Source organism: Watersipora subatra, chromosome 4 (assembly GCF_963576615.1).
Source record: "Watersipora subatra chromosome 4, tzWatSuba1.1, whole genome shotgun sequence".
Classification (NCBI taxonomy): Eukaryota; Metazoa; Bryozoa; class Gymnolaemata; order Cheilostomatida; family Watersiporidae; genus Watersipora; species Watersipora subatra.
Genome location: NC_088711.1, coordinates 17,576,745 through 17,601,843, shown reverse-complemented (window position 1 = coordinate 17,601,843; position 25,099 = coordinate 17,576,745). Strand labels below are relative to the sequence as shown.

The following is a 25,099-nucleotide window of genomic DNA, read 5'->3' as shown; positions in this document are numbered from 1 at the left end:
AACTTGGTTTTCAGTATTGTAGTTGGTATGCTTTTGCTACATGTTGTATTTCGTTCAACAAAACTCAGGTATTAATACTTGCCTTTTGAATGATATGCAGCAGACTTAAGTATAGTACGTAGAAGATAATTGTTTTGTTCTCGTGCAATAAATTGTGACATTGGACTGTGACTCATATCGGCAGGTTGTAGGAGTCTGTGCTAGATATAGCTAGTCTCTCACATCCGGAAGTCTACAGTAGTGTAAGGTGGTTTGTCATAACCGCATCTACAGTTGTATTCAATACTCAGCTGGACAAGTGTTCTTAATCACTGAATTAAACATCAGAATATTGTAATACATTATGCTAATATGCTACTGCTTTCCGGTTTGGTTTTTTAAAGAATAACTGAATTTGTTCAGTCCAAGAATTCAAGTGGCCATTTTGGTCTGAGACAGCAGGGGCACAAATCAGTCCAAGACAGTTGGGTCAGTATTTAGTTCACAATTGTTTTGCTTGCTATTTGCTCATGGCAGCTTAGTTGGTCGTTGATTCAAGACAGCCAGGCTAATGGCGTGTTCTAGGTTAGCAGTGGTTGCCTTAGGTTTAGTTGGGTGTGCCTGTTCTTCAATTTGAGAAAGTTGGCTAGATTACGTAGACTTATTTACAGATCTATGAAGCGTAGGTTTTAGCAACTATCTGCAAAGCTTGGTATAACTTAAAACAGTAACTTGATGCAATTTTTTGTAACAGCAAAGCGAATCTATGGCATGCAATCTATCACTTGCACGCAATGCGCCTATTTAATGTAATCTTTTGGCAGCGATAAAAGTGAATTCAAGAGAAGCATAATTGTAACGGTCATTATCATTACTATAACCTAGTTAACCCTACTATTTTTTTAATTTATCAAAATCGTAACCAATCTCAATTTTAATTTTTTGTTGTTTTTTGCCAAAATGCCCCAAATTTAAAAAAACATGTAATATATCTGTGAAAGCACTAATTACCATCATGTATGTATTAAAAATAGGTTGTATTTGAGGGCAGCCATGGCTTAAGCAGTTGCATTGCTTGGCTGAAGCTGGGGTCTTTTAAAAGGTTAGGGGTGGCTACAGAAAGTATTCAATCTTCAGCTCTCTTGAGTTGAATTAGTAAATAGGCATGGTGTAAACGTGATAAATTTTCATTGTTTATCTCTTAACTGTCAGAAGAGTAGAGAGTGAAAAAGGCCATTGTCTGCCACCCACTGGTTATATTTAGTAACAGCAGTTCTTCATCAAAGATTACAATCATTAGAATTAGTATGATTTTACAGTTGTATGCACAAGCGTATGTTTCATTCCTGTTTTATGACTGCAAGAATAATATCTAAGGTATCTAACAAACATGAACAGCATGCAAAGTTATTTGTTCCATATTATTCCGAAAAGAAAGTCATGATATTTTATGCTGACGCACTTGACTTTTAGATAGTCTGATTAAAAGAAGAAAAACACCTCATTTTAGCAAACATACATAGCGAGCCGCCAGCAACTTTTTTATTCTTAAAGTCTGCAAGCAGTTTGTGCGATGAACAAACTGTCTGATTTTAGATAGTGCAAGCAATAGTCTTTGTCGTCCTACTTTGCTGTTAGTGATAAAGTTTTGGTTTATTCTTATTAGCTCATATATTTGTAGAGAAAAGTATATATGAATAGAAAGCGATACGAATCATAATATAAAGATTGTAAGAAATTCAAAAATCTAATCTTATTTCTGCCTTTCTTAAAAGTGGTAATACTTTGTCTGTGCCTGCATATCTGGCCCATATATCTGCTATATAAGGCCATATCTGGCCCTATCTTGCATATCCTACCTTGCTCGTCTTTTTTGTGCTTGAATATTGACATCACTTAACAGTTTCTTGGATATAAACGTATTTTACGCCATTAACATTAGTTTCAGAATATCTACAGTTGAAGGAATATATGTACATGTATTTTAAAAACCTTGAAATGAGTTAATGAGCAGAAATGCACATTAATGTGACGCAACTCAAGCGATATCCGTTTTCTGACATGAAAATGTCAAGTTTATCAGAGTCTTTAGGCATGATATTTTTACTCGTAAGCTTAGCAAGACTGCTTTGACCTTTGCTGTGTGCATAGCTACTTGCAATGCTAAAAAGCTAGTTAGTCATTTGCCTGTTTTAATGCAGATATGCATTATTTTAATGAGGTAAAGTTATACGGATTGTATCGTTTTGTTTTTGCACATTAATTTTATTCTATCGAGCCTTCCCATGTTGTGCTATGAATATGAGTGAGATACTTTCAATTTTGTACATTTGGCAAATGAACCTATTATGGCAGCTTGTCTGAACGAAGTAGAGGCAGCCCTGTGGTGTGCTCCTCAATGTTTTTTATAATTTTTAGTGATACTCATTTGCATAAATTGCATACAATCAATGAATCACAATTCCCATCAGCAACAAAGGCTTTGTGTTCTGTGAATTAATTCTTTAGTCGCACAGTCCTACACGTTCACTGTCAGCTGTTTATGGCAGATTTGCATCATTTTGCTTTGTTAGTCATTGCTCTATTGGTATTTTAAGCACCCAAACTAGGAATACACAGCATTGATTTATTCAGTTACGGATATAGTTAATATTTGCTGAGCTAAGTTACCTAGAAATGGTTCAGCGACAACAATATTTCGTCAAATGATGGTGCTTTTGGTACATGCTGTGGGTAATCAAATAGGTTGCTCACTGGAAATCGCTGTACTTTATGAAAATGGTTTCAAAGCTATTATAAGCAGTTCAGCTGACGTGATGTCTTACAATTGTAAGTGGCCATTCATAAATGCCAAATTAGGTCTTTACTGACTGATATTTACCAACTTTTTCCTGTGATATTTCACTCGCAGACAAAGTAGAAAACAATGAGCTATCATCGATTCCATGATAGACTAGTGCACTTTACCGTTACAGCGAGTTTGATGCAAATATTTGTCAACTCAAATAAAATGTCAAATTTTATTTACCATTTAATCATTAGTAACATCATTGACTGAATAGGCAGCTGGTAAAAAGATTGAGAAGAGTTTTTATGTTCTCAGTTTTATGTGGTTGTTACAGATTATGTCTGGACCATTAACTAGAGAGGAGACAGAGGAACGCGTGTTTGCAGCCGAAAGGATAGAAAAGCGGCGCATTCGAAAGGTTTTGATCTTTCCTTTTTAATGCTGGCTATTTTTTTAATATATTTTTTTAATTTTTTTAATACTCTTTTTTAATGCTGATTCTTATAATTCTTTGTTCAGTAAAATCTTGCCAAGCCATGACAAAATAATAATTTAAAGCACTTCAAACTAGTTAAATTTTACTGGGATATACGTAGTGTGTCTAATAGACTATAGAAAAAATATGTTAATTAAGAATAAACATTTGCATATAGTTTGTATTTCTTTTCTGCAAGTTTTGTTATTCAATGGTAGCTCATATTTGATTAAAATCTTCATATTGATAAAACTGTTTTTGTGAAGAACCAGGGTTGGTTTTGAAGTTTTCATTCATACGTATGTTTAACTCATGCTCACCAATTAGCTGGTTATGTAGCTTTAATAGACAAGCACTTATGTGCTCAGGTAGTGGCTGGAGTATCAAAATATCCTTCTTCTACCGTATTGAAAGTTATTATTAGAGTTACCACCCGCATCGATTAAGACCCTCAATGAAAGTGGCAGTAAAAAATCTACAGTAGTAAAAGCTCTCAACTTACTTCCTGTTTATCGAAGCAGCATTAGCCAATCCCGTACAACAGTGCTGTATGTTGCGGGATGTGTCTACTCTGCATATATTTACTGGTTATGTTTTGTGACTCTGATCATTTATCCGTAATTTTTAGGGTAAGGTGGAATACTATATTAAATGGAAAGGATGGTCCGCAAAGTAAGTTTCCGCTGTTTTAGGACAGGTTGGAGCAATTGATCACTTACCACGCCTCTCTGATGTGTTTACCAAAATTATGTTGAACATAATCAGCTTCCTATCAAAAGTTGCTATCAGAAAAAACTGATGGTTGCCAAAGTCAGCCTTGCTTCACTCAAACTTATTCTTAATAGTTTTGCGGTCACTACTGTTTCAGCTACTTAAAAAATCACCAGACAAGATCAATAATAATTATTAATAATTACATGCATTATATTTACATGTGCAACAAGATAAAACAGAACATTTATATATGTAAACCAAATTGAACTAAAGTCTACATATGTGGATATGTTCACTTGGCATCACGTCTTATTGTGTCTTCACCCGCACCTGTTTATGTACAAGTTCCAAATATAGACTCAGTTACTTGGAGTTGTTCTCTCCTATTATAAGTTTTCTCTCACCTAATGATCAAAACTCTTTCTTCATCAGAACTTCTGTAAAAAGACTCAGCTTTTACAATGGAAATTAAACCTAGTACCAATAAACTGTTCTTCCTGTTTGTTGCAAGAGCAGCTACCATGCTGATGATCTGGTATGGTTGCTGCTCTTGCAGTGAATGAAAAGAATACATTAACTTTATGTGTTAACTCACAATTTACTATACATTTATTTCTATAGAGTGCACACATTATAGCATTCTTGTGATTTCTTGGCGATTATACTGCATGTGCATAGTGTTTTGATGTTAATCTTTGCAGTTCACATGTAAAACCTTGGCTGTATGTTGCTCACACAGATAGTTTTTATAGACTTTTAATTTGAAATTTATTAAATTCTTCCCGTAAGGGTGGCTGCAAAAATGTCATGGAAGTGTTTATCAATTATTTGTAAAAAAGGGTTTATTACTCATTGCATCACACAGGAATTTATAAGGTCAAGACTGAAGTATTCTAGTCATTGTTTATAGAAACAACACCTGGGAGCCAGCCACCAATATCCTGGATGAGCGGCTGCTGGAAAACTTTCGAGAGCGTTGTGTCCAGCAGCCAAGGTTGGTAGGCTATACAGTCGAATATCACTATAGTCTAATAACAAGCAAGAAATTTATTTGTAAAACAGAACATTAACATTAAATATTTTAGTAATTAAGTTTGGAGAGCTGTAGCTAAATATTAAACTGGTGTTAAAATGGAATTGCAGCTATGATCAAACATGCAACTAATAACAAATAAATGAAATTTATAAAAAATAAATTAAATTATTAAGTTCAATTAATGAATAAATCTAATTTAGTTGAGCTACACCCAAAACAAATTAGAACAGATTTCAATTTCGGCTCACCTAATCAATAAGCCATTTCCTAACTTATTAAATTCAAATCGTCTTGACTTTGATAACATGCATGTATGTTAAATAATGTTAAGCATGTATGCTATGATCTCTGATCACTTGCGCCATGTTATTGTATAGTAAAAGTTACAGTTTCGACCTTTTCAGGGATCAAAGAAGTGTAAGTTCATGGTTTACGGTTGAAACTCTATGCATAAGACATACTTTACTCAAGTTATACAGGCAAATGTTCAATATGATGTTTATGGTTTGATTGGATAAAATGTACTTTTCATCTTTGATCAACTAAATTGAAACTACTAGATGAGGATGAGTAACAAAATTATGAAAAAACCTAAATTGCATTAGGAAATTTTTAAAAAGAGATATTATACAGGCTGTACTTTGTCTCATAATGTGTACCCATCTTTAGCTTCCATCTTGAGTTGAGTTTCTGTAAACTCGGCAAATCGCTTGCAAGTCAACGTAATAAAATAACCTTTGAATTGTGAACTGCTTTCCCAGATCAAATTAAGATCAGTTTATCAAAGATACCTGCAATCCAGAGTTGTAAAGCAAACTTGAATGTGATATATAGTTAAAATCTAGTCAGAGTTCGCTCTAGATATCATAATCAATTTGTTATTAGGATATATTATTGCGATGAAGTATCATATCTGTTATAGATACTGTACATATATATACATGTACATGTATATACTGCAAATTCTAGTCACATGTCTATGGATTGTGCAGCCTGCTATTGAACAGTGTGACTAAAATTCCAACTGAACTGAGTATATAGTGTAATTAGTGTACATTAACTGTAGAGAGTATAGTTCAGCTATGGAGCATGTGGTTTGATAGTAAGTGTATATAATGCAGGTTTGCTATAGAGTGTACTATCCGTATTTACGATATTGTCTATGGGTGTGCAGTTTTATGCAAATTTCATCGTCTGTTCAGCTTCTTTATAGAATAAACCGTGTACAGGTCTTCCAGTGCTGAGGAAAGCGCTCAGAGTTTCATTGATTGAAGCTTCCTACTTTGCTAATTTATATTCAGGGGTAGACCGAAGAAGAGGGCAGCAGGTAGTGGGATCGATGGTCAAATAGCTTCTTCCTCCACAGCCATTAACTCACCAGGTACTTTAAACTTTGATCCAGTGGAAGACTCGCTAACTATTTAGGAGAAAACTAGCAGTTACAGTTGAAAACTTTATGCATAAAGCATACTTTACTTGAAAGATGCAGGCAAATGTTCAATATGATGTTCATTGTTTGATTGGATCAACTGTGCTATTTGTCTTTGATCAACCCAGTCTATCTATTTACTGAACATGTCTATAAAGTATAGTCCTATGCAGACATAGACATGTTATACCATATCTATAAACTATAGTCCTGTGCAGACATAGACATGTTATACCATATCTATAAACTATAGTCCTATGCAGACATAGACATGTTATACCACATCTATAAACTATAGTCCTATGCAGACATAGACATGTTATACCATATCTATAAACTATAGTCCTGTGCAGACATAGACATCTTATACCATATCTATAAACTATAGTCCTATGCAGACATAGACATGTTATACCATATCTATAAACTATAGTCCTGTGCAGATATAGACATGTTATACCATATCTATAAACTATAGTCCTATGCAGACATAGACATGTTATACCATATCTATAAACTATAGACCTGTGCAGACATAGACATGTTATACCATATCTATAAACTATAGTCCTATGCAGACATAGACATGTTATACCATATCTATAAATTATAGTCCTGTGCAGACATAGACATGTTATACCATATCTATAAACTATAGTCCTATGCAGACATAGACATGTTATACCATATCTATAAACTATAGTCCTGTGCAGACATAGACATGTTATATCATATTTGTAAACTATAGTCCTGTGCAGACATAGACATGTTATACCGTATCTATAAACTATAGTCCTATGCAGACATAGCCATGTTATACCATATCTATAAACTATAGTCCTGTGCAGACATAGACATGTTATACCATATCTATAAACTATAGTCCTGTGCAGACATAGACATGTTATACCATATCTATAAACTATAGTCCTATGCAGACATAGACATGTTATACCATATCTATAAACTATAGTCCTATGCAGACATAGACATGTTATACCATATCTATAAACTATAGTCCTATGCAGACATAGACATGTTATACCATATCTATAAACTATAGTCCTATGCAGACATAGACATGTTATACCATATCTATAAACTATAGTCCTATGCAGACATAGACACGTTATACCATATCTATAAACTATAGTCCCGTGCAGACATAGACATGTTATACCATATCTATAAACTATAGTCCTGTGCAGACATAAACATGTTATACCATATCTATAAACTATAGTCCTATGCAGACATAGACATGTTATACCATATCTATAAACTATAGTCCTATGCAGACATAGACATGTTATACCATATCTATAAACTATAGTCCTATGCAGACATAGACATGTTATACCATATCTATAAACTATAGTCCCATGCAGACATAGACATGATATACCATGTCTATAAACTATAGTCCTATGCAGGCATAGACATGTTATACCATATCTATAAACTATAGTCCTATGCAGACATAGACATGTTATACCATATCTATAAACTATAGTCCTATGCAGACATAGACATGTTATACCATATCTATAAACTATAGTCCTATGCAGACATAGACATGTTATACCATATCTATAAACTATAGTCCTATGCAGACATAGACATGTTATACCATATCTATAAACTATAGTCCTATGCAGACATAGACATGTTATACCATATCTATAAACTATAGTCCTATGCAGACATAGACATGTTATACCATATCTATAAACTATAGTCCTATGCAGACATAGACATGTTATACCATATCTATAAACTATAGTCCTATGCAGACATAGACATGTTATACCATATCTATAAACTATAGTCCTATGCAGACATAGACATGTTATACCATATCTATAAACTATAGTCCTATGCAGACATAGACATGTTATACCATATCTGTAAACTATAGTCCTATGCAGACATAGACATGTTATACCATATCTATAAACTATAGTCCTATGCAGACATAGACATGTTATACCATATCTATAAACTATAGTCCTATGCAGACATAGACATGTTATACCATATCTATAAACTATAGTCCTATGCAGACATAGACATGTTTTACCATATCTATAAACTATAGTCCTATGCAGACATAGACATGTTATACCATATCTATAAACTATAGTCCTATGCAGAAATAGACATGTGTGCAGACATAGACATATTATACCATATACACTTTATATAAGCTTCGATGTCACTTCTAATCAACCAAGAAATGACAAATGGCTGCTGACAGCATTCGTTCCTAATGAGGCACTGATTTACATTCCTGGTAACTAAGCATCAAAAATATAAAAAGCTAAAAAGCTTCTTCTACTCAGCAACAAGAGTTTTACATTAAAACTATTTGTTTTTCTATTCATAACAAATATACATATTCTATCAGACTCAGTGTACTGCAATCATTATGTTTCTTCAGTTATCCCTAAAACATAGCTGCAGTACTTTGAAAACGTGTGTAATCAAAAATTTACTCTATTTTATTTTTTGTTTTTTCATTAAGTTTTGCAAGCTTGAAGCTTCAATATGATAAATAGTTCTAAAGGAGTTGTTATATTCTAAGTGCTTTCGCAGCCGGCAGAAAGGTGTTAACACGGTCTAAGATCACGGAACCTGCTTACTTGAACAAGATTAGGCTTCAAAGTGTTAAACATTTCATTAAGGATAAAGCCATAGAAAGGTCTTCGCTTAATTATTAAACCTCATCACGGATTACTTGAAGTATTAGAGTAGACAACTTCTTGTTGATTACATGTTCTCATGAGGGATTACTTGAAGTTGTAGAGTAGACAACTTGTTATTTATTATATGTTTTAATCAGGGATTACTTGAAGTAGTAGAGCCGGCATCTTATTATTGATTACATGTTCTCATCAGAGATTACTTGAAGTTGTAGAGCAGGCATCTTATTATTGATTACATGTTCTCATCAGGGATTACTTGAAGTATTAGAGTAGACAACTTCTTGTTGATTACATGTTCTCATGAGGGATTACTTGAAGTTGTAGAGTAGACAACTTGTTATTTATTATATGTTTTAATCAGGGATTACTTGAAGTAGTAGAGCCGGCATCTTATTATTGATTACATGTTCTCATCAGGGATTACTTGAAGTAGTAGAGTAGGCAACATTTTATTGATTACATTTTCTCATCAGGGATTACTTGAAGTAGTAGAGCAGGCAACTTCCTATTGATTACATGTTCTCATCAGGGATTACTTGAAGTAGTAGAGTAGGCAACATTTTATTGATTACATGTTCTCATCAGGGATTACTTAAAGTTGTAGAGTAGGCAACTTATTATTGATTACATGTTCTCATCAGGGATTACTTGAAGTAGTAGAGTAGGCAACTTATTATTGATTACACGTTTTCATCAGGGATTACTTGAAGTAGTAGAGTAGGCAATTTCTTATTGATTACATGTTCTCATCAGGGATTACTTGAAGTAGTAGAGTAGGCAACATTTTATTGATTACATGTTCTCATCAGGGATTACTTAAAGTTGTAGAGTAGGCAATTTATTATTGATTACATGTTCTCATCAGGTATTACTTGAAGTAATAGAGCAGTCATCTTATTATTGATTACATGTTCTCATCAGGGATTACTTGAAGTAGTAGAGTAGGCAACATTTTATTGATTACATGTTCTCATCAGGGATTACTTGAAGATGTAGAGAATGCAACTTCCTACTGATTACATGTTCTCATCAGGGATTACTTGAAGTTGTAGAGTAGACAACTTCTTATTGATTGCATGCTCTCATCAGGGATTATTTGAAAATGTAGAGCAGGCAACTTATTATTGATTTCATGTTCTCATTAGTTTCTATCACAGAACCAGATGGTAGTGTGTCGGGATTGGATGACTCTTATATGAAGGAAGACAAAGATGACAGTACTTCTTCGGCTACCCCTTCAACTCTAGCTGATCTCACTGCGTCTGCACTTACTCCTCCCAGTGGTGCTGAGCTTACTCCTAGCAGCAGCGCAGGCAATTTTATGGCTAAAAGGAAGCGTGGTCGGCCTAGAAAAATTAAAACAGATATGTCTGAACAACCAGTGCCATCACCTGAGGGTAATTATTAAATAGTTACATGATTTTCTAGTAAAATTCAAAAATGAATCATTAGTAACTTTTTGTGTATTTGTATAATCTGATTGATCTACTATTATCGTAGTGTATCATTGAAGCGATTTTTATGCACATAAGATGTGTTGAGTATACTGTCTGGAGGCCTAATGGAATGCGTCACATCAAGACAGCATTTTCTGTGCTTCGAAGATTTTTATATTGAACACGAAAATAATTTCATAACTTGGAGACATTCATGTGCGAACTATATTCATCATAGCTGCTCTTCAGTTTCTTGATTTCAATTGACAAACTTCAAAACATTAAAACAGTTTGAAGTATTCCAAATGAAATTATTTGAAATAGTAGCCATGAGGTTTTAACAACCTTATGTGTGTATGTTGGTATCTACAATAGTCAGTGTGTTTTATGTGGGCTTTCTTATTAAACAGATGCCATGTTGGTAAGATTGGCAGCTGGTCGGACCTTAGCTTAATTTCAACCTTTCATTCTTGCTGAGTATTCATAGCAACGAAAGGGTATTTTATTGTTGTTTATACTTGTGACTGGACTAACCGGCCTCAGAATACTTGATCACACAGGAGTCTTTACTTTAATAAGAGCTGCTGTCCATCGATCCGGAGCTATGGCTGACGATTTATAAATGATTGCATTGTAAAGGATTCAAAGGCACAACAATGTGATTCGCTGCCTGCTGCTCTACTACTTGTGCCAATAATGATGCCTTGCATGATAATATAATTGTTGTGCATACACTTATTTGTGCTTTATTGGCACACCTGACGATTTCTCGCAACGCATCGGACTGACAGGGTACTATTACCCAAAAAATCTTCAAAGGACACTGATTACATGCATGTGTGCATATCAATCTTGTGCATGCACTACTTCATATTAATGCAGCTTCCTTCATTGTTAATGCTCCCGCTACAACATGGGCCTCTCATCGCTGTTTCTGTTTGATATATATCTATATATTAACTTTTTTTCCAATTCTTACATATCATACCGAACTCATTTTATTGTAGGCAGCGTTTCTTTAACTTCCGCAGTAACTGCAGAATCACCCACTCCTCTTGAAGAAACCACAAGAAGGGAGTCGCCTACTTTTTTAGAAGACAGCAAAGTAGAAACATCCCATAAGGTTCCTGAGCCAGCAGTAAACATAGAACCTGAGTGGACTGAAGAGGAGATGCGTAGATTTATCGCTGGTCTTAAACCGGTGACTCCCATTCAACTGAAAAGGACAGGCCCTGTAGTTATTACTGAAATATCCTGTCTGAATCAGACAGTGACCTTTAAGGAATATACAAAAGGCTGACAGAATTCAAGTTGTGGAGGAAACATAGCGTGTGAAGATCTTTATCATACAACCTATTAATTGATATACTCTCATACTGAAATGATGAACTGTTGATGTATGATGACTTGGTCACAAAATTTTTCATTGGATTCAGGTTAGCCTCATATGTCCAACAAAAATTCATGAATGGCTATTATGCAATGTGACAAGAAATTGTTCCATTGTTATCTGGGGTCTTAATGGACGAGCAAGTGTAACAAAGAAAAAACTTTGTCTTCGTCATTTACTAATTTTTGTCGTCGTAAAGATGTTTGTAGTTATATTTCTAAACTTTGAATTTCTTAGGTCTGGGCCGAGACTACCTAGGTAATTGTTGAGACTGCACTAATGTTGTATATGGCTTTCCTTCATTCCTGTCTATGAATTTGGTGCTATACGGTGTGTATAACCCATTTTTATGCTTCTCGGGCTGCACAGTGTGTAATTTATTTTTTGTTTCAATAGGCTCCAGGTTACCCCTGTGGCTATTTAAGTCTAGTATCTATGAACCATTGGCAATTAGAAAGCTGTGCTTGTTGCTTCTTTAATCGCTTGTTTTGTTCAGCTGTGTACAGAATGCCAAAAACTTGTATGTTAAACCGTTATATACTGCGTGTGTGATATTTTTTAAATGTGCTATCACAGTTTCTCAAAATTTGTTAATCTCTTTTACTTTTGTATTTTGGTGAAAATGAAATTGTATAAGTTGTGAACTTTGTTATATATTTATCACTACTAATTAGCCAAATGAGGATTCAGCCATGTAATGCTAACTCCTAATAGACATGAAATCTTAATAGACTTTTTAATGCCATGTCTTTTCTATCCTTTCATTTGTGTTTCAAATTGTACATTAATTAGTACATTCTGTGGCTGGTCAAAATTGCTTTTCTGTTGCATTTTTTGTTCAGTTTATGTATTGGACATTTGGTGCTGTCTGATTGGTTGCATTGGTTTGACAAATGTCCATTATACTAAAGGTAGCAGCCACAGATCAAAATTGTGTTTGTGTAGCTGTAGCAAGCAATGAGAATTCGAAAAGTAGTTTGATTGAGAATTTGATGAATAGCTTGCAGCGAGTTTGTTGATACTTCTGAAATGTTGTTTAAATGAAGTCTCAATGATTACATTAAACATCCTCAATTTCAAATCCTTTGACACGGCCAAAACAGAAAAACCATATTTTGGGGAATGTAGGCTTCTAGTTAATTTTATTTCAATGGTTTATGCCAAATTCTTTTGAATAAACAGCTTTTCATATGGGATGAACTGTATTGAGTTGAAAAATGTTGAAGAAATTGTGCCATCAAATCCCATCAAAACTTCACTGACTCCTATCAGCTACTTCAGCTCATATTGCTAACTGTATTCTTTTAACTTTAAACACACATTCGACTACCTGTCTGGACTCTTCCAATTGTCCATTTGCTAAGTGAAAACTACGCTTTGAACCTTAGCTCGAGTCCAGTGGGACATAAGCATTTTTGATCAAGCATTACCATACAAGTCGATTCAAATATTGGAGTCTATCAAACACCAGCTTACAGTTCCTACTCGTTATCAGAAAAACTCAATAGGTTTTCGGTGTGAAATCAAACGATGCAAAACACAAAAAAGTTTTAAATTTGAACTATTATATTAACCAAAGTAACAGTTATCAGTTTGAGGAAATCCTGCACTTCATTATGATTTTCTGGAAAACCTATGTAGGATATTTAACATTCATTTGTTGAGCCAGAGAAACCAGATGATTCCAATTTTCTTCGTTTGTTGACAGGTTCATTCTCAAGCACAGTTTCATTAAAGAGTAGGTTGTTAAGTTCCTTTGTTAACTGAAGCCTTTCAGAGATATCTACAAATAGTAATATACTTCCTGTAGCTCGGTGAAGATATTATGGAATAACATGTAAGTAGAATTCAATATTAAAAATGTGCTCTTAGGAACAATGAATCTGATTATTCACTCCACCGACCATATTGAGTGTCATATTCCATAGCAGAGAAAATAAATGGCAATAAATGGCAAACCGCGAAGCCTAGTATGGAATCAGTAATTACCTATAGGCCATGTGGTCAGCTTGCTAGTTTAAATACGAATGAACTAATTTGAACAAGTTGCAAAATTTAAACGTTGAATTTATCAATTTCAAGGTAAGTAGGTTTACTATCACATTAAGGAGACCATGCCGCTTCTTTACAGATCTTTAAAGGTTGACTTGCAACACAATTCACATTACAGTTATTTGGTATCAAAAGATTCACCATGTCTTACTCTGTTGTGTTGTAGGTGCAAAATACGTGGAAATGTGATTACAAGCTCTTAAAAGCTCAAAAACGAAAAGCCGCCGTAGATTGGAATCGCTCTATTTATTTGACGTATTCATTACAGTTTGGTTATCGTCTTGTCACGTGATGTTCTCACGGGAATTGAAAGGCCAATAAAAAGCTCAATATAAAACTTATTGTAGCACTAGTTTATGACAAACACTTCGGGTTTTACCGAAGACCCCGTATCAAATATAGATGCTCGCTACTTTACAGTTTTGTTTCGGCATTATTCAATCGTCAAGTCGTAATCTGATCATGTGACCCAATACTTCGCAAATAATTTTTGCATTTTGCAGCACTTTTCGATTATCACAGGTGACCAACAGGCTCTTCATGATTATTAGACAATGATATGTACTCCTTCGAGGTAAGGTTAAAAAGTTTAACGATTTCTTACGGTAAGTTATAAGATATCAGTGCTAAAAGTGACAGCATTACAATGACGATAAAACAGACGCGTAAGAGCAATAGACATAGTTTTATTGAATGCGTGAAGTATATTTGTGAAAATATTTCGACGAATAAGGTTGCAAGAAAATGTAAACAGAAACCATCTCTCACAACTACATCACATTTGAGCCGTTTTGGAAAGGGAATCTAAACTACGGCGGTCTTGTGTGGCTGCGATGAACTGTTCGTTTTTGAGCTTTTAAAAGCTTGTAATCACCTTTCCACATATTTGGCACCTACAACACAACAGAGTAAGACATGGTGAATCTTTTCATATCAAATAACGGTAATGTGAATTTTGTTGCAAGTCAACCTTTAATATATTTATAGCCAAACCTAGATCTTTGATCATCTTGAAATCGGAAGTGTTAGAAATGACGTAAAATCGGAGTAAAGATTTGACTCCATATCTGAAATGATTTTCAAGCACAACATCCGGAACTTTTCGAAAAATTGGGTTCTTAAGTCAAAACATATGATGTACACAGCCCTTCTTCGCATAGTTTGCTTTTACAGCGTTCAAATAATAGTCAACTGTGCTTCATTACCTTTCTTTTTTAATTTAAAAATCATAGTTATCAAGCAAATTAGTACCGGTAGTTGTACTGATAAAAATAAGACAGGTATGACTTACTTTGTGATATACATACAAAATTACAGAATGACACAAGCAAATGTCGTTGAACTAATGCTGTAATAAATTTCCAAAGCTATCAACCAGGCGGCTATCGTGACGAAGAAAGTGATGTTATGTGATAAAAAATCGTGAAACTGGTGAGAGTAGAGAAGCTGGCAGCAATAATTACAGATAAAATGTATCAAATATAAAAGCAAAAAATAGAAATATGTCATTTTAACTTATTTAAAATACGTACACTTAGTCTCAGTTAGACTAGCTCTTTATTTCTATTACTATTTTTATCAACCATGCATATTTAACATCACCAAAGCTACACCTCCTTTTGCCAATCTTTAACATAAATGCTATATGTAATTGCTAATAAAAATTTATTTTTAGTGATTATCACTTATTAATTTAGTTTTAGTATAATTTTGGTTTTATATTTAGCTTTTGACATAGTTTTCTATAATATATTTATTATATGTAACTACTTGAAATATTTATCATTGGTTTTTGGCTGCAGAGCGAATAAAAAGAATAGTGTATTTTTACAAGAATATTTACTCAAATATAAAATGGTTTTGACATATGCAGCGAATGCCAGAACGAATTAACTTCATATGTTAAGGTTTGACTGTATATGAGAGCTAACAACAAGCTAACCCAAAATATTTATGCTCACCCTTGCATTGTAAGCTAAAAATTGTTTGTAGAATAATAGCAGACCACATTTCTTTAATAAAATCTAAATGCAAACCATTTTTACCAGCATAACTAGCCAGTAATACTTTAGGCGAATGTATAGCAACTTATTTACAATTATGAAGTTACCGGTAAGTTGCAAATGGAGTTTAAGAGCTGGGGTACACAAACCTGTCTCATTCGAATCGATGATGATTAGCCTCAAACTCTCCTTTAAGTCGGTTGATTTCTTTAACAGCTCATGGCCTTCCTTGTCCAGCGAGAGGTTAATTAGACAGAGCAGACTCAAGCTGCAATGATACGATTTTATTGACTTGTACTTATTGTGGATGAACCGAATTGTAATGTGATTTTTCAATCAGTTTGCACAAACTAAGTTTTAACCCTTTCACTGCCAAGCATGTACAAATTTGGGTATCTGCCAAGTGCCAGCCATTTTACCGAAAATTGCCGATATTGCTTCATGATATGTAAACAGTATTTTTACCAATTTCAATCTCTATCTAGAACATTTTTGTTACATATTTTAATTTGCCAACATTTTAACCAACATTGCTATGAGAAAATTCAATGGATCTATACTTTGTGCGATGATAAAGCTGTGTGAAGCTACGATCGATGCGAAGCTAAAACGATCCTCCATAATGTTCTTTACTCTTACAAAATTATTACTTTCACCACTATCAGAGACAATGCTGCTGCTTTAATTATCTGTATAATCACGAAAATCTAAATCTGAATTGGCTATAATGTCATCAACATAATTAATTACCTGTTTTTTGACTCGCGCGCGGTAATTAATGAACTCACACACAAAAATGTTCGTTATTAAATTAGAAATTCTCAAACAAAAGTTTAAAATTGCTTCATTATTTTAAGCTAATTTTATAAACAAATCTTCGAACAACACTGTCAATTTCATAAAAGTCTTAAAGATCATGGGGTTATGCTGTCAACGAATAATAAAATTAGGTAACAACGCAATTGCTGGGAAAGTCGCAATAATGCGTCTGCGGCAGTCGTCCCCCAAAAACGCATTTATGTGTCTACGGCAGTGAAAGGGTTAAATAAAAAACATCATCGGTTTGCAGGATCACTTTGGCTTCCAACAAGGCACTATTTGCACAAGCCTGTTACCAAATTGTATAACGATGTCAGCTAGGAATTACTTTCAATAGAACATAAAATGTTGAAATCAAACATCAGATAACACAAAGTTAAAAAATCTTCCATAACAAATCCATTAGCTATAAATGAAGTTACCAATTTTGAATGAAAAACATTTTTTAAATTCAATTATGGAAATTATATGGAAAGCAAATTGCAATTATGATATGAGGTGGACGTCATGAAACTATTGCATTTAGATGTCTAATGTTCACTAGCAAGAAGAAATGCTTATAAAGCTTGAATCAACTTTGAAACATTCTAGCTACTTATTTGGTGAACTGAACCGTTATTCAGAAAACATAAACCTTTGCGAAGCTCGCAAAGACTCTGAGTAATAATAGTATAATACAATACTTCAGTAGAAAATAATAATCAATTTTTTGTGATTTTCGTTAAAATATTAATTTTTTCCTTAATTAGAATAGCTGTATCTTTGTTAAAAAGTGAGCTATTCTCATTGCTCCTTATCTAAGCCATGGATCATTGGCAAAGTACATGTAACAGTGGCGGAAAAAAACTTATATCATGAAAGTTAAATCGGCGAATAAAAAAAGGGTTGTTCAATGAATAACTTTTTGACACTGAGACCACTTACATTTTTAGATGGGACTGACTGAAAAGAGCAAAGTTTGACTAAGTCATCAAAGAGCACATACAAATGCTTTTGTTTATTTCTTTAGTTCACAGGGCTCATTCACAAAAAACTCTCATCAAACAAAAGTAAAAAAAATGTGTCAGCAGCCCTTATCAAATTAGAAACAGTAAATATATCTCGGAGAATGAACTTCAACTAAAAATTAACAGCCCATATGAAAGGTTTCAGTTTAACAGAGCCCTTATAATGGTTTGAAATGAAAACACTGCAATAAACAATCTTTTGAAATTAATATAATTTTAAACTCCTGCAAAAAACTTTTTTTAGTTTGAAACAGATTCAAATTTGCCACAAAAATCTCAAATCCAAAAGAGCCTCAAATTTTGTATACAAATATTTGAAGTCAAAGATGATTTAAAATGTCCCATCCTGTAAAAAATGTTTCATAAAAAAATCAAAATTCCAACAACAAACATATGAAGCTTTTAAACTTACACGGTATTGATCTACTTCACTAATAATACAAAAAGTTGGAAATTGTCCAACAAAAGCAAGTTTATTCTTGAAAATGAATAAAAACAATGAGCACCAAATTTTTATCGATAAGCTGGAAAACAATACACAGCTAATAGAATGTTGAATTAATATACATTTTATGAGCCCGCAAATTAAATATATATGTATGAACTAGGTGAATGCTTTTATTATTAAAAGGTGAATGAACTTTTATATTACCGCGTTGCTTGGGTAATATAAAAGTCTTGGCACAGATAAGTTAATTATTTTTTTAAAAACTTATAACAACAGTTACTGTTCCACCTTTCAAACTTTCATATCATGAAAAAATTGTCTAATGCAGTTTAAAAAATTAAGAAAAAAAACAGCTGTAAAGGTTTTTAAACTGTCAAACAACTGTAACGTTCAAACTTCATGTCATGAGAAAAATGTTTGGTGCATGTCAAATAAATTAAAGAGAAAATAAAACAACCGTAAAAATGCTTAAATTAAAATGTGAAATAATTAGCAAATTATGTCTAAATAAAACTTGTTTTGCTACAAATACAATGAAAAATGATTTGGAATTATACAACTAATGTGAACTGAGAAAACAAAATAAAAAAATTGAATATGTTGAATTAAAGATGTGGTTGCATCAAATTTGAGTTGGTTTTAAAAGAAAGTACTTTTCTTTGTCTATCAGTTGATATGTTGTTTGTTGTGTTAGACAATCTCATTGTCAAGATATTTGAAGATTAAAATCGAAAAAATTTGATCGCTTTAAAAAAGCTCAGGGCAAAAAAAATGCCCAGACTTGCCCAAAATGATGTAGCACGTAATACAACCTGTCTCTATCTCTTGTATTCACACTGGCTATTGCGATAAAAGTCTAGTCTTACGCGGCTCTATTGGCATATATTTTATCTTATATTTGCTCGTGTTGGCTAGAATAAAATTTTAAATCCAGCTATAGATATATTATTACTAATGTCTCAAACGCCTCAAACAAGGAAAATTAAAAACTTGTCATATTAGCTTCTTCTAAATGCTGTATAAACATCTTAGTACTGACTACCAATTCTACCGATCTACGGTAATTCTGTCAAGCAAACTATGCAGAATAAGGTCTTTGTATCGGCACAGTACAGTCGCTACCCACACTAATGATATACAGCCCCCAAAAGACCCGCCCACTTTGTGCCCGTCGCCTATCCCGGAGGGGGGCTGTATATCATTGCTCACACCAAAAACTAGTTTCTTACTAAATAAAATAAGCAAGTCGCGTCTTTGAAAAGAATATGTTGCAAAACCAACTACACCCCTAAAAGTCATATACACTGTACATTGTATAGTCGACTGTCAACGTTATCAAGTCATTATTGGTAGCAATTTGTAGAAAGAAATTCACTGGTCACATTTGATTAGTTTATTCAAGTACTAAACAAATGGTCGAGCTATGCAAAAGTGCCTGTCCATGCAGCTCTAATCGACTTCATAAATCCATCTATCAGACAAGATTTCAGCGCAGGTGTCAACCGGGCTATGATGAATTCAATGTTCTGCAAATCATGTTTTGCATTATCTTCAACAATACTATTTTATAATTTTTACAAGCAAAAAATTTTCATTGCGCCATAAAGCTTTTATTAAAAATATTTATCTAAGTCGTGACCACTCACATAGTTTCAGCTCATACAATAAAACAAATTCATCTAGAAAACTCAAACAAAACATCATGGTTTATGCAGCGCACATTCAAGTCTCTTTTTCCCATTTATGGCAGTTTCCACACTGACAAAGCTGCTTCGGCTGGTGGGACCACATAAACATCCTGTAATCAATAAAACAAATGCAATAAATATATGTCATTCATAGATATGCCATTCTAACGCATATCTACTGTAAGCTTTCAAATTGGAAGTTAAATAGATTGCGAGTATAATTTTAAAAATGAATAAATGTTTAACAAAAGCGTAAGTACGCCAAGGCAATGATTCGAAGCTTTGGTTCTGGAAGTTGAAGATGTGCATTGATCAATCAATTTTCTTCACTTTTTACAAGTGAGAAGTGAGCATCTAAGGTCAAATCATAAATCTAATTTACTAGATAAGACTGCCAAAGAAAATTTGAAGCAAATATAGTTAGGTGAAACAATAAAAAATTATAAAACGATGATTGGTGATAGCGAAAAGTTATAATTCTATTAACTAGTACATGTATTAATGAGTACTAAAATTATTACCTTTAGTATATTCATCAATCTAAGCCATTGTATTGCTAGATGCTATGGATTAAAAGAAGCCGTCAAGAACTCACTGTACATACGTATCCCGCACGCGAGCACAGGAAATTACATTATAACCTCAAACAGGGGAATATAATCTGAATGTAAACTCAACTGTATATCTATAGGAGACTCAAAATAAAAGATAAATTTACCTCCATTATCCTATCTTCCTTTGTAGCACATTAACTACCTGATGCTCAAAAAACTCGGAGTCACCTTCGCAGTAACTTTACAGTAATTCTTACAATTCTGTTGTTCGTCAATAAAACGTGTCGATCGAGTAATTCATCAAAGTAACGATGTTAATTAAGTTAGTGAATATCGATGTCCATGCGATTTAACAATAGAGTAAAATCCCTAAATTTGAGATCACAGACAACGAGTTTTACGAGTGATAACATTTATTACTACCTATATAAAAATTTCGTGCCAGTGATTGGCTAATAAAGCGATCTTATAGTTATTTATCGCTCGTGGACCTTTTTCAGATGGTCACTAGTTACGTCACAAATGAAGCACCCGCTGGAATCTGATCTTTTTAAAAGATGGCCTCATTCAAACGCATATATCTCTGGACAGGATTAGTCTACAAAGACAAAAATAACATCAAATTGTAGCTGATGTTTTAGTCTTTTATTGGTCTTATTTTCATTAAATCGACCTTTTTGATGCAACCACATCTTTCACAATAATTAGTGCATAGAAGTGTGTGTATGAAAGAGATTACTGTTGCAGCAAAAGCTATCCATCAAAACTTTGAATATGATGATACTGGTACCTCTCGATACTGGTACAAACATAAAAATGAGATATCGGACCATCTCTGTTTGGTACTTTGTCTGGCTGAACGGAGATGGAATGTAGAAGCTATTCCTACTAGAGATAATGCAATTGTCTAGGTGAAAAGAATTTAGTCTTTACAGATCTGGCAAACAAACATTACGAAAAACCTGAAATAAGATTGTAACGGAACATTTAAATTGAAACGGCCATTTGAAAATTACAAATTAAAAAAAAGGTAATGGCCGCAAAAAATTGACTTGAAAAATTTCAAAAAATAACAAATGCAAATTATAATATTAACTAATAATAAAAAGTGCACAAGGGAAGCGGCGTACTTATATATAATAAGAGCTATGGATTTTTAAGGGTCTCCGTAGATTTAAGGTTAGAGAATTGGTTGACTATTATTCGGTTGCAATCTTCATGAGTTTAAATCCAGCATGGAATGATATTTCATTCCTAAATTGTAACAACTACAACTGGACATACCTAAGTACAGAATCACAGGAGAACAGACACACAAAATTTGAGATTTATATATATATATATATAGATTTACATGTTCTAAATAAAAACACGCAACTCAAGTAATGAAATTGATAACAAACCATGCTAGGCGTTCATACATCTCTCCTCTTATATCCGAATATAACATTCTGCTGAGGCTGCTGATGAAATCTGGACTTTCAAAACCTGTTTTTATTCTTTCAATCAGTCTGACTCTTGCATGGCTTGAGGCAAGAATATCTGTGTCAAAAATAACTGCCTCACAGAATAGCAAAGCTTTTTTTAGTCTATGCTAATGCAGTAATGATACATGCTAATCCCAATTTACAAATGCAGCTAAATGCAACATACATGTAGGGAGACGAGAAAATCCATTATATGGTAGGGGCACTTTTTGGTGACTTTCATACATAAAATACTCAGCAGGAATGTTTTCTAAATCAACAAAATAAAAATCAGAGAGTAATGGCAATAATTATAGGCTAGCTATATTTACAAAAACTTACTGGTTAAAGATCCAAGTATATTTACAATGAGTTGGTCACTTAAAAGCACTTGATCCCTGTGTTCAGAAAACAAAGTTATCGTTCCAATGATATTTTGCAAGTAGTTGTCGAGCTCACCCTGTAACATACAGCACTTTGACAAAGATAATGCAAACGATAGATGCAAAAAATGCAAAGCGATAAGAAAAAAGAAATCTTTACATATCTTAAAAAGAACATCTTTGAGGAAGCCAAAGCTTGCATGTATTTGATAATGCATAAATAAATGCAGGTATGCCTGATAATTGAGAAATAGAAGTGTATTATACTAGCTGAGTGTTTATATTACGAATAATCCCTTATGTTAAGCTTGAGCAATAATCATTGTATTGAAATATCATTTTGAAAACAAAAATCGCATCCTACATAAAAAAGATAGTAGCCTACTTTGGTATATGCAATAATACATGTTGTTTACATTCAATGATGAACAAATTTACCTACTAAAGGGCACTATACTACGCCCTGCTTATGATTCATTACTTTTCAGTTGCAGCTGTTGGTAGGCAATCTCATTGATGCAATCATTCTCGAGACGGTTGGCAGGGACATTGTCAACAGCCAAACCATTTTTTTCTTGGACAGATACTGTCACTGCAGTTTGAGAGCTAAAGCTTCGCTAGGTATTTCAAAGTCAAGAACAGATATGCCAGATTTAAAATTCAAAATCAAAGAGGAATGAATGTAAAATGTTTTGCTAAATTTTTTAAATTAAGCATGTAAACTTCCATAGAACCAAGTAACTGGAATTATCTCAATACCAAAGTTATCTTCCCTATGTTAAACTAAAATAATGAATAAAAATTATAAGCTTATTCATCCTGAACAGCTCTATTTTCTTAAAACATGGCCTATCCTGACATGGTCTAATTTAAAAAACATTTCTATTTTTGAAATGAAATTATTGCCAATAAAGTACTATATATATAAAACTTACGCCTTCAAACAACAATTTGTTGACTGTATTTTTATCAGCAAGCATCCTCCAAATTACTATAGACATTGTCTCAGATAAGGCTGCGTTAAGCTGAGAAAGCGTTAAAAGAAATTCATCGCTATTTTGAGGTAGAGGCTTTTCTTTAACTGTACTGTTCAGCATTGAACCCAGCGATTGTGAAATCTAAAACAAATTTGGAATCTGAAATCAAACTTTGTGTCTTATCTTGATATAGTTAGATAACAAAGATTTATTTATGACACTAACAAGAAGATTCAATTTCGATAGGAACCATTTTCACTTTTTCAATATACAGTTCCTCTACTCAATGATAAAGCCCACCTTATTTAATGTATTTGCTGAGCCACCAGCAACTTCACTGTAACCAGATTTTTCTGAGGAGACCTGAAAAACATCTAGGTTGATATTTACAGCTTTTGCAACTTCAGCCGCAACCTTTTCATTTCCGGAAGTTTGCTGGTCATTTGAAGCATTCTTTACAATCAATAGAGAATGGTGCTGCATTCCACAAGTTTCACTGTGATGGTTCAAGAGAAATTTCCCATAGCTTCCTGGAGACTTGGCTTGACCTAGCCTTGAAGTTTGTTCTTTTGCCTCAAAAACTGTACTTGCATCTAAATATTTTGTATTCTCCTGCATTGAGCCTTTGATCATGGTATCAATAGTTGAAAGCTGATTACTGGATATGTGTTCCTTTGAAGAACATACAAGAGCATCACTATGTGGCCACTCTAGTTGGCATAGACTTGAGACAGCTTCTGGTAGAGTGGTTAACACTTTCATGCCTTTTTTATGTGTTATGTGAGTTCTCGCTATGGATGCTTCTGATTCACCAATACTGTTACATTCTTCTAAGTTACTCCTGTTGGGGTCAAAGATGGGAATGGTTGAGTAATTAGAGCTTGCAGCAACATGCAAACTACCTGTAGTCACAGTGTCTGATGTGACAGATTTTTCATCCAGTTGGGTCAAGTTTGATGTGGATGCAGAGACAGATATATCGGTGGCCTTGACATTTTCTTTGTGATAGTTAGTTTTCTCGCTAAATTTTTTTTTATCAACATCATCGATGTTGGCGTTTAATGCATGTAAACCATTTGTCACATCCGCAGAAGGGGATGTAACCACAGATTTGAAATCTTCCACAATTCGCAAGCCAGGACTGATTTCGCTAAAAGTTACCTTATCTTTAGAATCAGATTGTTTCATTGAGTGATAGGAGCTTAAACAATTTTCGGTAGTTCTGCTCACACAACTAGTGTCCTGATCTTTCATAAGATGGGTAGGCACAGAAACTGTGCTTATATCATCGATCATGTTGCATTGTGTAAAATCATTGTCTCTAGTGTTAGAAGCCGTGATAATTAAAGAATTAGTGCATACCTGGATTTGCGGGCTAAATTTAACTTCACGCGAAGTCTCAATAGGCACAGAACCAGCATTATCTCCCAGTTGTTTATTGGCAACCGGCTTTTCTATTTGCAAATTGACCAACATCCCTGTTTCTGATTTCACTGGTGTCACATTTTCACTAATGGCAGATTTAGTTGCTTCAGTCAAACAAACTATCTTGTTTGTCAATTGAGTTTGGACTGCATTACTTGAAGCAGCTATTATCTCACAGTCATGACTCTCAGAATTGTCAGTAGACAGCGATTTCTCTAGGAGTGTATTTTGACACAGTGGTGTTACTCCCATTTCATGATGACACATAGTTTTAGGCATTGTTACGGCATCAATAAGATCGTTGAGAGTACATTTTACTTCATCC

The 25,099-nt window shown here is 33.8% G+C and overlaps 2 protein-coding genes across 3 annotated transcripts; one reads left to right on the top strand and one right to left on the bottom strand.

The window, feature by feature from the left end:
- Window positions 1-388: 388 nt before the first annotated feature.
- Window positions 389-12,818, top strand: LOC137393694 (chromobox protein homolog 8-like). Of its 2 annotated transcripts, none has more exons than XM_068080341.1 (7): window positions 389-468; window positions 3,102-3,185; window positions 3,871-3,914; window positions 4,867-4,950; window positions 6,294-6,373; window positions 10,284-10,523; window positions 11,570-12,818. In XM_068080341.1, exons 2-7 carry the CDS (start codon window positions 3,105-3,107, stop codon window positions 11,860-11,862), a joined length of 822 nt encoding a protein of 273 aa, XP_067936442.1. In that variant the 5' UTR covers window positions 389-468; window positions 3,102-3,104; the 3' UTR covers window positions 11,863-12,818. The 2 variants fall into 2 exon arrangements, with proteins under 2 accessions (XP_067936442.1, XP_067936441.1); XM_068080340.1 differs by having other exon boundaries at window positions 10,272-10,523.
- A 196-nt stretch (window positions 12,819-13,014) lies between these two features.
- Window positions 13,015-24,842, bottom strand: LOC137394798 (uncharacterized). Its single transcript, XM_068081566.1, has 6 exons — window positions 23,650-24,842; window positions 23,308-23,490; window positions 22,332-22,449; window positions 21,927-22,065; window positions 16,157-16,275; window positions 13,015-13,735 (listed from the first exon to the last, which is right to left on the bottom strand). Exons 1-6 carry the CDS (start codon window positions 24,823-24,825, stop codon window positions 13,599-13,601), a joined length of 1,872 nt encoding a protein of 623 aa, XP_067937667.1. The 5' UTR covers window positions 24,826-24,842; the 3' UTR covers window positions 13,015-13,598.
- Between the last annotated feature and the right edge of the window lie 257 nt (window positions 24,843-25,099).